Source organism: Somniosus microcephalus, chromosome 5 (genome assembly GCF_052327205.1).
Source record: "Somniosus microcephalus isolate GS21.2 chromosome 5, FLI_Smic_1.0, whole genome shotgun sequence".
NCBI lineage: Eukaryota > Metazoa > Chordata > Chondrichthyes > Squaliformes > Somniosidae > Somniosus > Somniosus microcephalus.
The window spans coordinates 219,263,701-219,278,626 of record NC_140991.1 but is presented as its reverse complement, the minus strand read 5'-3'; the positions used below and the strand labels follow the sequence as shown (position 1 = coordinate 219,278,626).

At 44.0% G+C, this 14,926-nt stretch overlaps 1 protein-coding gene across 5 annotated transcripts in view; it reads left to right on the top strand.

Moving 5' to 3' along the window:
- adcy2b (adenylate cyclase 2b (brain)) overlaps nucleotides 1–14,926 on the top strand; it is a 779,528-nt gene that overhangs the window by 713,641 nt on the left and 50,961 nt on the right. For all 5 annotated transcript variants that reach the window (XM_085988701.1, XM_085988702.1, XM_085988703.1 and 2 more), the window contains 2 exons: nucleotides 4,947–5,054; nucleotides 11,675–11,789. In XM_085988701.1, coding sequence (XP_085844827.1) covers nucleotides 4,947–5,054; nucleotides 11,675–11,789 — 223 coding nt within the window. The remainder of the gene's footprint in view (nucleotides 1–4,946; nucleotides 5,055–11,674; nucleotides 11,790–14,926) is intronic.

The following is a 14,926-nucleotide window of genomic DNA, read 5'->3' as shown; positions in this document are numbered from 1 at the left end:
AGCGGGTCGGGAACCCACCATCATCCCGCCCCGACGCCTATTTCCCTTGGGTGCGTTTGCCGGTGCAGCAGTGACCCAACCAGCTGAGGCGGGCAACCTAATTCAAATCATTAACAGGTAGTTGTCAGACTTTTAAGCACCTTTTTCAACCTAGCTTTCGAATTTCCCTGGCTTCTCACGAGATTCACGCAGCTCGGGAACGATGTCTTTCAGCCTGAGGTGGGAGGTGAGTGGCCATTGCTCCAGCTGATTAGATGACAACATAAAATGTACTATAAAAGCTCCCACCTCACAGCTTATCACTTTCCTCAGGCAGAAGCTGTTGCTGATTGCATTCCCAGCACACATTTAACTTTCTATAGGCTGCAAGTGTTTCCAACAAAGTTGCCATCCAGTCTCACCTCATTGGTACAACTCATCACACCATTGACAGCTTGCTCCTCTGATCTCTACTTGACCTGGCATCTAGTCCATAAGCATGGGTGCCGTTTATACTGTCTCACCTTGTCTCCTCAGAATCGAACCAGGATGAGCCCCAACACCAGCTGCACCAGGAACACCATCAGCACCAACAACAACACCACCAACCTTCTCCTCAACCACCTGATGCTGTACAGGACAGAGGGCATCATCACAGGGCTGCACCGCACCAGAGGCGATACCCCCAAATTAGGGTATACAGGCAGAGCATGAGCTTTCTCAACATGACGGAGCAGCATGCCAAAGGAGGCTCAGGCTATCACGCCATGTCATCGCAGACATTTGCACATTGCTCGAGCAAGACCTGCAGCCTAGAGGAGTGGGTGGATGTGCCTTATCAGTGGCTGTCAAAGTCACCAGTGTCCTCAACTTCTTCACTTCAGGCTCTTCCAGGGATCTGCAGCAGACATTTGCGGCATGTTGCAGTCCGGCGCCCACAGATGCATCACACAGGTCACTGATGCCCTCTTTGACAAGTCAGCCAATTATATCAATTTTGCCACTGATGAAGCCAGTGTTACTGAGCGGGCGCTCAGCTTTGCCACACTGCCTGGCTTCCCACGGGTGCAGGGCATCATCGACTGCATGCTTGTGGCCATCAGGGCACCCCATCATAACCCAGGAGTCTTTGTCAACCGTAAGGGCTTCCACTCCCTCAATGTGCAGCTGGTCTACAACCATAGGAAGATCATCATGCATGTGTGTGCCAAATTCCATTGCAGCTGCCATGACGCTTTCTTCCTTCGCCAGTTCACCCTCCCTCAGCTCTTCGCTCCTCCAAACATACTTTCCGGCTAGCTGCTTGGAGACAAGGGCTATCCACAGAAGACATGGCTCATGACACCCTTGAGGAGGCCAAGTACTGAGGCCCAGGAGAGACACAGTGAAAGCCACATTTCCACCAGATGTGTCATAGAGCAGACAATAGGCATGCTTAAAATGTGCTTCAGATGCCTTGACAGATCTGGAGGAGCCCTTCAGTATGCACCAGCCAGGGTCTCCAGAATCATTGTGGTCTGCTGCACCTGCACAATATAGTGCAGCAGCAAGGATTAGCACTGCTTGAAGAGCAAGGCACTGAGTGCACAGTCTCTTCAGAGAAGGAGGAAGCTGCGGGCCAGATCCCACCAGCACCCGAGCACATTGCTGCCCGGGGATGGCCTCGTCATGGCCAGATTTACTTAACTTTATGCAGTACACCCACCCATATGGCTGCCACATGCTGCGCCAGGTTGGCACCACCCCACAGCAACACCATAAAGGATCCCTACAATAACCAAGCCATTTCTTTCACACTGACCACCATTGCTGGAGGTACCATTAAGTCTCACCATTCACTGCAACTCAATAAGCCACTTCCAAAGCTGTACACAAATTTGTCCATGACGGGAAAGTGGTGAAAATAAAGATTTTATGGTTGACAATACATTAACGGAAACTTAAGATTAACATTGAATAAAAAACCCAAGTGGCTACCCTTGTGAATCTACTTGTGTCATCTTTCTCTTCCACGTGCTTCTACATGGTGCTACCCCTGTGGCTTCAGCAGAGGTAGAGGTAGCCAGCTCACTTCCCTGCTGCGACTACATAGACACTTTTGGCGGATGTCCTCTAGGTTTTGGAGCCTGTGATGGCCCCGCCAAAGTCTGCTCCTCCTGCGACTGTGCAGGGGTAGACTCGGCCATCGCAATCCGAGTAACCATCTGGGACTCTGACTGAGGGGGTGGCAACAGGGGAGAAGTATAAGTGCTTTGAGAGGAGCCCACACTTCCATTTCCCCTCTCACCATCATCCCTCTCATGGCCCAACCATACTTCCCTGCTAGCAAGGAGCTGGAGAGGACCTTGCTGCACATCAGTGGGGCCATAAGGACCCACATCTATGCTGAAACATAGAAACATAGAAACATAGAGATAGGAACATCCCTCCTAGACAGGAGGTCTATGAGCCTCTGCCATCTATGCTCCATAGATAGCCATCTATTCTCCATAGAGACCATGTGCTCCTGTGAGTGGTGCATTAGCTGCTCCATGCAGGTGGCCATCCTATCCATGGAAGAGCCTACAGTTACCATCGCCTGCTACACAGTGGTGCTCATGTTGGAGATGGACATCGCGGTCGCAAAACCTGTCAGAGCCCCCTGCATTTCTTCCTGCACCTCCAGGATCGCCCTCTTTCTGGATGGCCCCCTGAGGCTCAGCATCTGCATGCAGCTGAGCAGAGCTATGAGCATCCTGCACCCTTCTGTAGGAGCTTCCACTGCTGTCCCTGTCTCCATCATCTGCTCTTGCTGACTTTTGACTTGTGACGGACCCGGTGACAACACTATCTCGCATGGGACCCACCGAGGTGTGCGTCTGTGTGCTGGTGCTAGGTGAGCTCATGTCTGGTGATGCTGCGCCCTCAGAGGCTGGAGGCTCCTCTGAGGAGTTGTCTTCCTCTTCCTCCTGGAAGGGGAGCCTCTTGATGGATCTATGGGAGAGTAAAGAGATCAGTTAGATTTGCCATATGAAGAATGGGTACACATACCATTATGCACATGATGACCATTCAGTGGCTGATGATATCAGTCCCCATATGAGTGACTGATGTATGCCGTATGGTATGTAATTCTGTCAGCAGGTTGCTGAGATGTCCCCCTCTCTCCGTCTCCCACCTCCAGCTGCTCGGCCACTCCCGATACTTCCAAGGCAGCCTCCTCTGCCGTTGTGAGGGTGGCAAATGATGGAGGCCCACCTCCAGTTCTCTCCCTCTCCCTCTTATTGTGCGCTCTCTTTTCCTGCAAGGAGGGAAAGAAGAGAAGGCTGAGTGAGAGTGATGGAATGGGTGTAAGGAATGGATGGGTTACATCTTTAGAAGAAGACTATGATGGATTACGGTGGCAATGCCAAGTGGCCTCCTTGCATGCTGTTAGTTGGTATGATTGCATTAGGATGAGGGTGCGTGTTAGGGATGGCTAGTAAGATGGGGATGTGATAATGTAGATAGAGAGAGAGGAATGGGTGATTGTGCAAGGTATGTTGGTGTGAGTAAGGATGTGCAGGAATAGGGTTGGGAAAGCAGAGTGATGAGGATGTGATGAGAGGCACAGCAGGATGAAGTTGAGTGCAGCTTTGCATTCACCTTTCCTAATGCGATCATTAAAACGTTTCCGGCACTGCACCCAGGTCCTCCTGAACACATCCCTTCTGTTGACCTCCTCTGCAATTTGGAGCCAGGCTCTTTTTGTCTCCTAAGGAGGTCTCTTCCATTCAAAGGGAAGAGGACCTCCCTGTGTGCTCTGGCTCCTTCCACAAGCATATGGAGGGAGTCATCGGAGAACCTGTGTGCAGTCCTCTGCCTCTGTGCAATCATCTCTCCAACTGCTTGGAGCAATCAAAACCTCCAGTGCAGTGGCTGCACACTCCTAGATAATCCTTCAAATGCAATGTGGCCATGGCTCGTTTAAATATCCCGGCTGAAAACGCATCATCGATGACGTTATCAGGTCTGTATCATTTATCATTTAAGAGGGCCGGGTAACGAGCAGGGCTGGCTTAATAGGCCCCATTAGCGCAAAGTCGATCTCAGCAGCGGGATGGAAGCAAGAATGGGGTCATGACCCGCAATGACGACCGCCTGCACCTGACCTGCCCAGGTAAAGAAAATTCTGGCCTAAGGCTTTAAACCAATGTGGTTTTATTGATATAAGACAGATGATTAAATACTAAACACATCTCTCTACTCTCTGCGATTCAATTCCCTTTAACTTTCTCTCCAAACATAGATTTTGAAATATAAACACACTTGTGCAATAGAACAGGCTACCTTTTGAAATTTAGCTCAGGTATTGATCATAACAGTCAAGTTACGTTGATGTGGAATTAAAGCTTTTTGGATTCTGGGATGAATGCAAATCCAACGAGTGATGTGCGTGCATCGTCACATTTAGTGCACAGTAAATTCATCAAAAACTGTTCTTGGTGATTTGTTTTGCTTTTCCTTTTGCCCTTTTTTCTGCCAGATCAGGCATGCATTTTTCTTCAAATCTTTTGTACATTATTCAATTTGCTTCTCCCAGACCATAATAGAGATTCAACAGCCCCTCAGGTTGGCTTTCAAAATAACCTTGAAGCACTTTCATTGGTCACCTTTAATCACTATTTTCCTGCTTTCAGTTGATAGTAAAATTCAAAAATAATAAACATTTAAACAATCTGTTGTGTTGTTGCTGCATTTCTCCATTTTTTGGAATAAATCTATCGGTTTTAAATTGAATTTAATACTTTGAATGTATTTGTCTGTTAGCTTATTTTGTACAACATCAAAGCAATCTCTTGTTTTTGTCTTGTGTTAAACAATCATAGCATGTTAACCCCCTAAATATATACACATCACTGTTGTTCAAGACACTATTTACTTGGAATCTGATTATCCAAATTAATATTTAGATGTTCACAAAAATATTATGTTATTATTTCCTATAGTTATTGTCCAAGCCTAAATTCAGCGGAGTAGAAAAGATCAAAACTATTGGGAGCACGTATATGGCAGCAACTGGGCTAAGTGCTGCCACAGTTCAGGAGTACAGCCAAGTAAGTCATATTCTTTTCTCTTTCTTTAAAATGAGTTTCTAATGGCAAGTTTTCAGTGCATATCATTGTTCAGTTTCAGATTTACACAGGCATACCCATAATTTTAGAAACAAACCTGCGCAAAATATTTTGCTATTTTTATACATATGTATATGGGTCCTTTGGCAAGTGGTAGCAAAGGGGAGGATGCAGAGTAGCAGCATTGTGGAGAGTGGGACTGTTGCCACTGAAAACATTAAAATCAGAGAGGCACGTTTCCTGTGATCCAAGCAGCCTTCCCATTAAGGTGTGTGGTCACTGCCATCGACTCTACTTTCTCTGGATCTGCTGCTGCCCACTCGCTAAAGGAATGTGTTACTTCTTGGGCTATAAATGAGAAACCATCTTGTTGCTGAGGTGGTACTGGGAGCTCATAATTGAGAAGCTAAGGGTGGTATAAATTTACTTTCACCCATCTGAGGGTTTATGGGTACTCTGCATAATTATGATTTATGTTAAGATTCCCATTCCCATTAGAAACAGGAGAAGGCCATTTATCCCCTCGAGCCTTCTCTGCTAATCAGTTAGATCATGCCTGATCTGTACCTCAGCTCCATTTTCCCACCTTTGCTCCATATCTCTTGATACCCATACCTAACAACAATCTATCTATCTCAATCTTAAAAGCTCCAATTGTCCTCGTAACCACAGCCTTTTGGGGAGAGAGTTCCAGATTTCTACTACCCTTTGTGTGACAAAGTTCTGATTTCACTCCTGAATGGCCTGTAATTTTAAAGATTTTGCCCCCTTGTTCTTGATTTCATCCACTATAAGAAATAGATTCTCCATATCTACCTTATCAAATCCTTTTAACATTTTAAACACTTCTATCAGATGACCCCTCAATCTTCTATACTCAAGGAAATAGAAGCTAGGTTTGTGCAACCTGTCCCCATAATTTAACCAAGACCTGGTATCACTCTGGTGAATCTTCGCTGCACCCTCTACAAGGCCAATATATAATTCCTGAGGTGCGGTGCCCAAAACTGAACGCAGTACTCCAGATGGTGTCTGACCAAGGCTCTATACAACTGAAGCATAACTTGCTCCCCATTGTATTCTAGCCCCCTTGATATAAAGGCCAACATTTCATTCGCCTTTTTGTACCTGTCTACTGGCTTTGAATGATTTGTGTACTTGGACTCCCAAATCTCCTTGATCCTGCTCAGTTCCTCATTTCTCACCATTTAGAAAATACTCTGATTTATCTTTCTTAGGTCCAAAGTGGATAACCTCACACTTACCCATGTTGAATTTTATTTGCCATAATTTTGCCCACTCACTCTCTATGCCCCTTTGCAACTTCCTCCTCCCATCTGCACTATTTATTGTCCCTCCTAACTATGGGTAATGTAAAGACAGTCTATGGGCTTAGAATTAGAGAATGCCCAATTTAAAAAAATGTGATTTGGGGAAATTCAGATAAATGGTAAAACAAGACTGCAGAACTACTCTTTTAGAATATTTGCCAAATGTATAAATTACCTTTATGCAGAGCCCTAATTCGCACTTAACCTAAAATGTTCCAGTGAAGAAAACAATCTGTATGAACAATTGATTGCATCGGCGTAGCTATAATTCTCCTAATCCTCAGTTTCCACTTTAATGTAAAATATATATCACATACACATTTTCTGTATAATATAAAATGATACAAATAGTAATGTTTAAAATAATACAATGCAGTTGCATATGTATCCAGTAGAGGGAATAGCCCAGGGAGGTAATGCTGTTATTCATGAGGTAAGCACATGGTTGATAGATAAAGGATCAATGAGTTAGAACATGATGCTATTGAAAAGAGAGATAGGGATATAAAAGGAGCGACCTGTTCAGTTTCATTCAGTGCCCAGTCCCTCACGTACACTATCATTTTTGATTTCAATTTTACTGCAAAAGTTCCATCATAGTCCTGAAATGGTTGACTTGTAAAGCATTTTAAAACATCTGAACTTTTTCCCAGACATAGTGAAGCATCTTTAGCAGAACATGCTTTTATTTTAAATTTACAGCCAAGCTTCCACTAAACAAGAACAGATTATAATGCTCTGTTTTAGTTATTAAACGTATTGCCATGGTTATGCTGAAATTGATATACCTGTGCCCATTTTACAAAATGAGTGACATGCTTTAGCATCTAAACTTATCAGAGTGAAAGAGCTTTATTAGGATCTGTAGAAGAGGATTAATTTGGTAATTGCAGCAACAATTTGAATTGCTAATTAGAATTCTAACTATGAAATGTGGTTGTTCTGTGTTAATGACAGCAACCAATTAAAATGAGTTACTGCAGTTTCTTAGAATGCAAATAATCTGAAGAGCCTTATTCACTCTTCATTGTTTAGTGTATCTCAAAGGCATTGCCGGTGGTGCAATCTGTGATAATTGTCCCTATAGTGAACTCTTCATTGCTAAACAGCACTTGACATTTTGCTTTTCAAAGGTGTGTCTGTTTAGCATCGACTGTGAATACAGATTATTTCCACTAAAATGGCTGTTGTTAGACAAGTGCAATCATCTGGTTATTTTCCATGTGAATTATATCAAGATGAATTAGGCTGTTTTTTTTAGCTGTGACAGTGTTGCATACATAATTGCCAACCTAGAAAAGTAGCAAACGCTGATCAATAGCTTCAAAAAAGTTGACTAATAGTTTCAAAAACCTAACAACTCAAAATCAAATCTGACCTTGTCTATGGTATGTGAAAACAAGTAATTATACTGAGATTGCAGTGGGGCATGAGCTTTTAACTTAAGCTATTGGTATACCCAATGTTCCTTCAATCATATTGGGGGGAGCAAATAAGCGCTTGAAAGTCTGGAGGCATACAGATGTTGAAGGCACAAAATTTATTTTTTTGGGAGTGGAGTCTGGGGTTATGTCACCACCAGCCTCCCCCCCACCCCCACCCACCCAGAACATTTTGTAGCCAGAGCATCTTCAGCAATAGCTTCTCTTCCTGCCCCTGCACCATTATCTCTGAAGTTCTACAGGGATCTATCTTGGCCCCCTCCTCTTCCTCATCTACATGTTACCCCTTGGCAACATCATCCACACACATGGTGCCATCTTCCACAATTACGCTGACAACACCTAACTTCCATCCTCCATAAACATCAGCTCATCCAAAATTCGGCTGCCTATATCCTATCCCGTACCAAGTCCCACTGTCCTCGCCAACATTAGCTTTTGGTCCTCCAATATCTCAAATGTAAAATTCTCATCCTCGTGTTTAAACCCCTTTATGACCTTCCTTCCCCTATTCCTGTAACCTCATCCAGCCTTACAATCCCCCTCCTGAACTCTTTGTTACTCTAACTTGGAACTCTTGTGCACTACGCCACCACCCCCCCACCCCCCACCCCACCATTGGTGACTGCATTCAGCCACTAATGTCCCACGCTCTTGAATACCCTCCCTAAACCCTTTAAACGCTTCACTATCCTCTCCTCATTCAAGATCCTCCTTAAAACGCATAACTTTGACTAAGCTTTTGGTCACCTTTACTAATTATACCTTCTTTAGCTCACCATTCAATGTCTTGGGACATTTTTCTGTTAAAGGGGTGCAAGTTGTTGCTTTCAATACTTAATTTTGTGCATTTTAAGTATTTTGGAATTTATAATGCAGAAGTGCATTGCATTTATTCACCTAAAAAGGATGAAACATTTGCTCAATTTTATTGAAAAGTATTCTGTATTTGTATTTGGTAATTCATTATTTTTCTTTATGTTTTAAAGCTTTCCTTAACAGCAGACAATAATCTGTATACTGAGAGAGAAAAGTTTTTAGTTAATTTTCTTTTCTTTTAAAAATAGCATCACAGCAAATAGGAAACTCAAATGTGTCCTTATTGATCATAGGATTATTTGAATCAGGATGGCAGACAGTAAATTTAGAATTATACACATTTCCAAATATTGCTCCTCCATTTATACTTCACAACTGATAGATTTTTAATCAAATAAAAGGAAAACTGCAATGTCATTGGGTTTCCTCCAAAACCTACCTCAATAGTCACTCTTCCTGTTTCATAGGGGCACTCTTCCCCTCAAACCACACCCCCAGTTTATTGAGACACTCACTGCCCTCTGAACCCAATTCACCCTCTCCCTCTCCAACTCTTCCAGTTCATGCTAGCAAACTTCACCCTCTCCTCCCCTTAGTTCAAACTGGTGCTCTACCTCTAGTCCCCACTTTCCTGGTTGAACCCAGCATTCTGCTTTCTCCTCCAATTCAAACTTGTGTTCTTCCCATCCTCCCCAGAACTCCCTCTTCTCTCTCCACTCTAGCACTGCCTCCAGCTTCTTTCCTCTTGTCACTAAATCCCTGACCCTGAAAAGTGAAATCTCAAGTTTTCCTCTCCCCAAGCAGGAAACTCGCCACCCAACCCTTGACTGCCACACTGCATTTAAATGAAGTCAGGGTGGCGGGACTAAGGAAACCATCCTATTTCTCTGCCTTCCCGCTACTGTACCACCAACCCCAGGTAACATGGGGGCAGTGGCACAAAGACCACTGAAGGTCCTAATGGACTGAGAGTGTCTGGTAGTGGACACCTGTCCTTCACTTCTGTCCCATGCCTTGGGTCAATTGTTCATTCAGAACCATTTGTAAAAATTGCTTTTAAAGTCTTTTAATGCTGGCTCCTTCTTCTGGCCCAAATTTTGATGTATAGGGCTCTTGTGTGGTGGAGATCCCATCAGGACTTTTAATCAGACCTGACTCAGGAAAATCAGTTGCATTCATGGCATGGTCGGGGCAGTGGGTAGAAGTTCAGCTCCGACCCACCTTCTACTATGAGAATAGAAAAATCCAACCAGCTCTCTCCTCTTCAAACTCTCCCAGTTCATGTTTTTTGCCTCGCTCTCCTCAATTCAACCTGGTACTCCCCCTCTCACCTCATTTTAATCTGCCAATCTTTTCCTTCCTCCACCATTGAACCTGCACTGTTCTTTCCTTCCAATCTAGTTCAAATGGTACTCATCTTCCACTCTGCCATTGAACCTGGCTCAGAAGAATCAGTGCTGTGAGGACAGTGGTTTGGTCTACACTGATGTTTGTTTTGACACGGATCAGGCTCCCAAAGTGCTGACTATATAGAGAGGACACTTAATTGGGAACTGCCAAGCAGCTTGAAATCCAAAATAATAATACGGTTAATAACCTTTTCCTCACAAGCATTGACTGCTTTCCAAGATAAGATTAATCTGTTTGCATAAATGCATAGTTTATTTTTCCTCCCTCTGTGCAATTCCCATAACATTCATTATTCTGCCAGTAGACAGGTAACCTGCTACCAGGCATTTAACAATGCAAAAATAGAGACAGTATTCACACCAATAGGGCCCCAATTACAATAATTGTAAAAATAGATGTAGCAGGAGCTGTGCATGCTAGTCTCAGCTGTACTGGGTGTTGAGCGCCCACGTTTCAAGATTCCCCATGTGCGAGTTTAAATGGGCGAGCAGAGTACTCTGGACAGAAAATAATGTGAATTAACATAAATCAGCAGCCATTCCCAACCCATCAGATGAGGTGGTGATTCTATACTTGGCAGGAACACTTTCAGGAAAGCTCAGCAGCTAATGCTACAAAAAGCAGGAAAACTGCAAACACAATGTGCAAGATTTAGCAGGCAAACAAGTAAATTAATAACATTGTATTATTTTGATCTGTGAACTGTTAGCTACATCATCAATGCATCAACAACATAAAAGCAGAAACATCTGTGTTATGTTTCATAATAAAAGCCTGAACTTAATTTTTGAGATTCTACATCACATGTGCAAAATTATAGCAAATACCTTTGGAGCAGGGCATTATTTAAAATACTTAAATTTGGGCATGACAGCTAAGTGGATCAATGTCCTTTGGTAGATTATTATGTAATATATATTAACACTCAATGTTATTCATTATGCAGGCTCTACGGCACTTAGTGATTTGTGTGTTGATCCACATTTTCCTTCAAAAAAAAATTAATGTTGCTTAATAACATTTTCTGCATTTTTAGCTTACATTCATAGATTTATTTTTGCTCAGTTTTATGAACAATTTCTAAATGCTTCCCAATATACCTTTCATTTGTGAACTGTGTGTTGCCTAGTCACTAAGCGTTAGCCATGGCTCAGTGGGTAGCACTCTCACCTCTCATGTCAGAAGGTTGTGGGTTCAAACCCCACTCCAGAGACTTGAGCACAAAATCCAAGCTGAAATTCCAATACAGTACTGAGGGAGTGCTACACTGTCGGAGGTGCCATCTTTCGAATGAGGTGGATGTAAAAGATCCCATGGCATTATTTCAAAGAAGAGCAGGGGAGTTGTCCTGGTGAATATTTATCCCTCAATCAACATCACTAAAAAACAGATTGTCTGGTTATTATCACATTGCTGTTTGTGGGAGCTTGCTGTGCGTAAATTGGCTGTGCGTTTCTTACACTACAACAGTGACTGCACTTCAAAAGTACTTTATTGGCTGTAAAACACTTTGGAACGTCCGGAGGTCACGAAAGGTGCTATATAAATGAAAGTCTTGCTTTCTTATGCAATTTGATTCAAAGATTCTCTTGATTTTCAGGAGGCAGACAGACAGTATACACACATTGGAACCATGTTAGAGTTTGCCTTCGCACTCATGATAAAACTTGATGTGATCAACAAGCATTCTTTCAATGACTTTAAGCTGCGTATTGGTATGTATGTTTATACTGTCTGCTCTCATGATCTGGTGGTGAAACTGCCAGTACAAAGTACTCCTTTGGTGCTGTTATGCTGCAGATATGGTTTGAAACTAATACCTGCTTAGAATGATGCAGAACTGGTGACACTGAATTATACTTCCAGTTCCATATACCCATCTGATCAGACAAATGAGGCTGTATACACACATGTTTACACACATGCAGAGGGTTCTTCATTTTGGATTTGTAGACTAATACTGACTCCAGTTGGAAGATGGTTTTGGTTGTTGGAGGTCAATCATCTCAGCCCCAGGACATCACTGCAGGAGTTCCTCAGGGCAGTGTCCTAGGCCCAACCACCTTCAGCTGTTTCATCAATGACCTTCCCTCCATCATAAGGTCAGAAATGGGGATGTTTGCTGATGATTGCACAGTGTTCATTTCCATTCGCAACTCCTCAGATAATGAAACAGTCCATGCCCACATGCATCAAAATCTGAACAATATTCAGGCTTGGGCTGATAAGTGGCAAGTAACATTCACACCAAACTAGTGCCAGGCAATGACCATCTCCAACAAGAGAGGGTCTAGCCACCTCCGCTTGACATTCAATGGGATCACCGAATCCCCCACCATCAATATCCTGGGGGTCACCATTGACCTGAAACTTAACTGGAGCAGCCTCATAAATACTGTGGCTACAAGAGCAGGTCAGAGGCTGGGTATTCTGCAGCAAGTAACTCACCTCCTGACTCCCCAAAGTCTTTACTCTTTCGACAAAGCACAAGTTAGAGTATGATGGAATACCCTCCACTTGCCTGGATGAGTGCAGCTCCAACAACACCAGAAGCTCGACACCATCCAGGAGAAAGCAGCCCACTTGATTGGCACCCCATCCACCACTTTAAACATTCACTCCCTCCACTATTGGCACACCGTGGCTGCAGTGTGTACCATCTACAAGATGCACTGCAGCAACTCGCCAAGGCTTCTTCGACAGCACCTCCCAAACCTGCAACCTCTACCACCTAGAACAGGGGTGGCCAATTATTTGGGCTGGAGGGCCACTTAACAAGTTTTAGTAAGTTATTGATGGCCGCACACCAATGTTCCCGTTCAGTCGTTCGGTGGTCTGGAGGTCCCGCGCACACCGCTCAGCGGCTTTTAAATTAATCGCTGTGTAATTAGTACAGTAATGAGCAAAATTAAATTACTCACCAATTGCCTAATGAGCAGAGGGTGTTAAGTTAATGAATAAATCTGCTAACTAATTTACTAATTATCAGTTAGTATAATCAGTGTTAAATAAATAAATTTGAGCTAATTAAAATGCTAATTAGTAAACACAAATCAGTTTTGCATTAATTAGTTAGGTGGTAGTTAATAATTGGTTAACAGGTATCATCCATCAGTCACCCCATCACAGGGGTTAGATAAATATAGCCAGATTTTGGGATGCTTCGGACCCGTTGTGACATGAGAATAATATCTGATTTGATGTAGTCTGTCACATCTATGCCACACCTATCCCTCGACAGCAAGACCAAACACCACATGGTCTTATACAAACTCTCAACACTTCAGTAGAACAGATAGTCTGCTACCTGATATCCATTCTCCTTGTCAATGAAATGAGACAGTATCAGATTTCCTTTAGTCCCTGACAGCAACAAACAGCCTGGGTTGGGGGTGGGGGATGGGCCAGCGCCATCCCCGCTGCTGCACTCACTGTTCTCCACCGGTTATGGGGCCACGCTGCCGTCGGTAAAAGGCCCTCACTGGGGGGGGCGTGGCCCAATCTGCGACTCCCGGTCACCTTGTGTCCACCTCAGCTGCCAGACTTTGTGGCCTGGATTTTACCAGGTGTCAGGTGGTCGGCGGGTCCCGCTCCCACCTCCGCTGTCAGGCAGGATAATTGATCTATTTTGCCCTAATTGGGCAATTGATTCCCAGCGTGTGCGTACCTCTGACCCAATGAGTCTTTTGGGCCTGAAACTCGCCTCTGATGATGTTATTTTTCCTGCTGCATTTAAGGGCTCCAAGCAGCCTTGTTTAATTTTTGGCCTCTATGCTTGTGATTGCTTCTCTTCAAAGTATTTGGAGCTAGTGGAATGTCTACTTCAAGGCCCAAGGCCTCACCACGGATTGATGATGACTCCCTCCATGCTCTGGTGGAGGGAGCCAGAGCACAAAAGGAGGTGCTGTTTCCATCCTCTGGGAGGAAATAACATCCCCAGCAGACCAAAGCTGTGTGGCTACAACTGGCTCAGGAGGTCAGTTTCAGATCAATATGCAGCAGAACCTGGCTGCAGTGCCAAAAGATGTTCAATGACCTTGTCCGAACAGGCAAAGTGAGTATAACATCACCTTTACCCTCATTCTGCTCCCCATCTCCTCTCAGCACCATCACTCTGCATTGTCAACCTACTCCAACACATCCCACTTTACCCTTACATCCCTTGCACCCTTAACCATTCCCTCTCTCTCTATGTACACAATCACTTCACAATTCGACTATACTGCCCTCACACTCCCTATCACTGTTATGCAATGACAACAACTAACAACACACAGGGAGGGCCCTTAGTATTGGGACCTCACTCATAGATACATAGAAGATAGGAGCAGGAGTAGGCCATTCGGCCCCTCGAGCCTGCTCCGCCATTTAATGAGATCATGGCTGATCATCCAAATTCAGTACCCTGTCCCCGCTTTCTCCCCATATCCCTTGACCCCTTTAACCTTAAGAAATATACCTAACTCCTTCTTGAATATATTTAATGAATTGGCCTCAACTGCCTTCTGTGGTAGAGAATTCCACAGGTTCACCACTCTCTGGGTGAAGAAATACCTCCTCATCTCTGTCCTAAATGGCTTACCCCTAATCCTTAGCCTGTGACACCTGGTTCTGGACTCTCCCGCCATCGGGAACATCCTTTCTGCATCTAGTCTGTCTAGTCCTGTTAGAATTTTCTAAGTTTCAATGAGATCCCCTCTCATTCTTCTAAACTCTAGCAAATATAAGCCTAATCGACCCAATCTCTCTTCATACGTCATTCCTACCACCCCAGGTATCAGTCTGGTGAATCTTCGCTGCACTCCCTCCATGGCAAGAACATCCTTCCTCAGATAAGGCGACCAAAACTGCA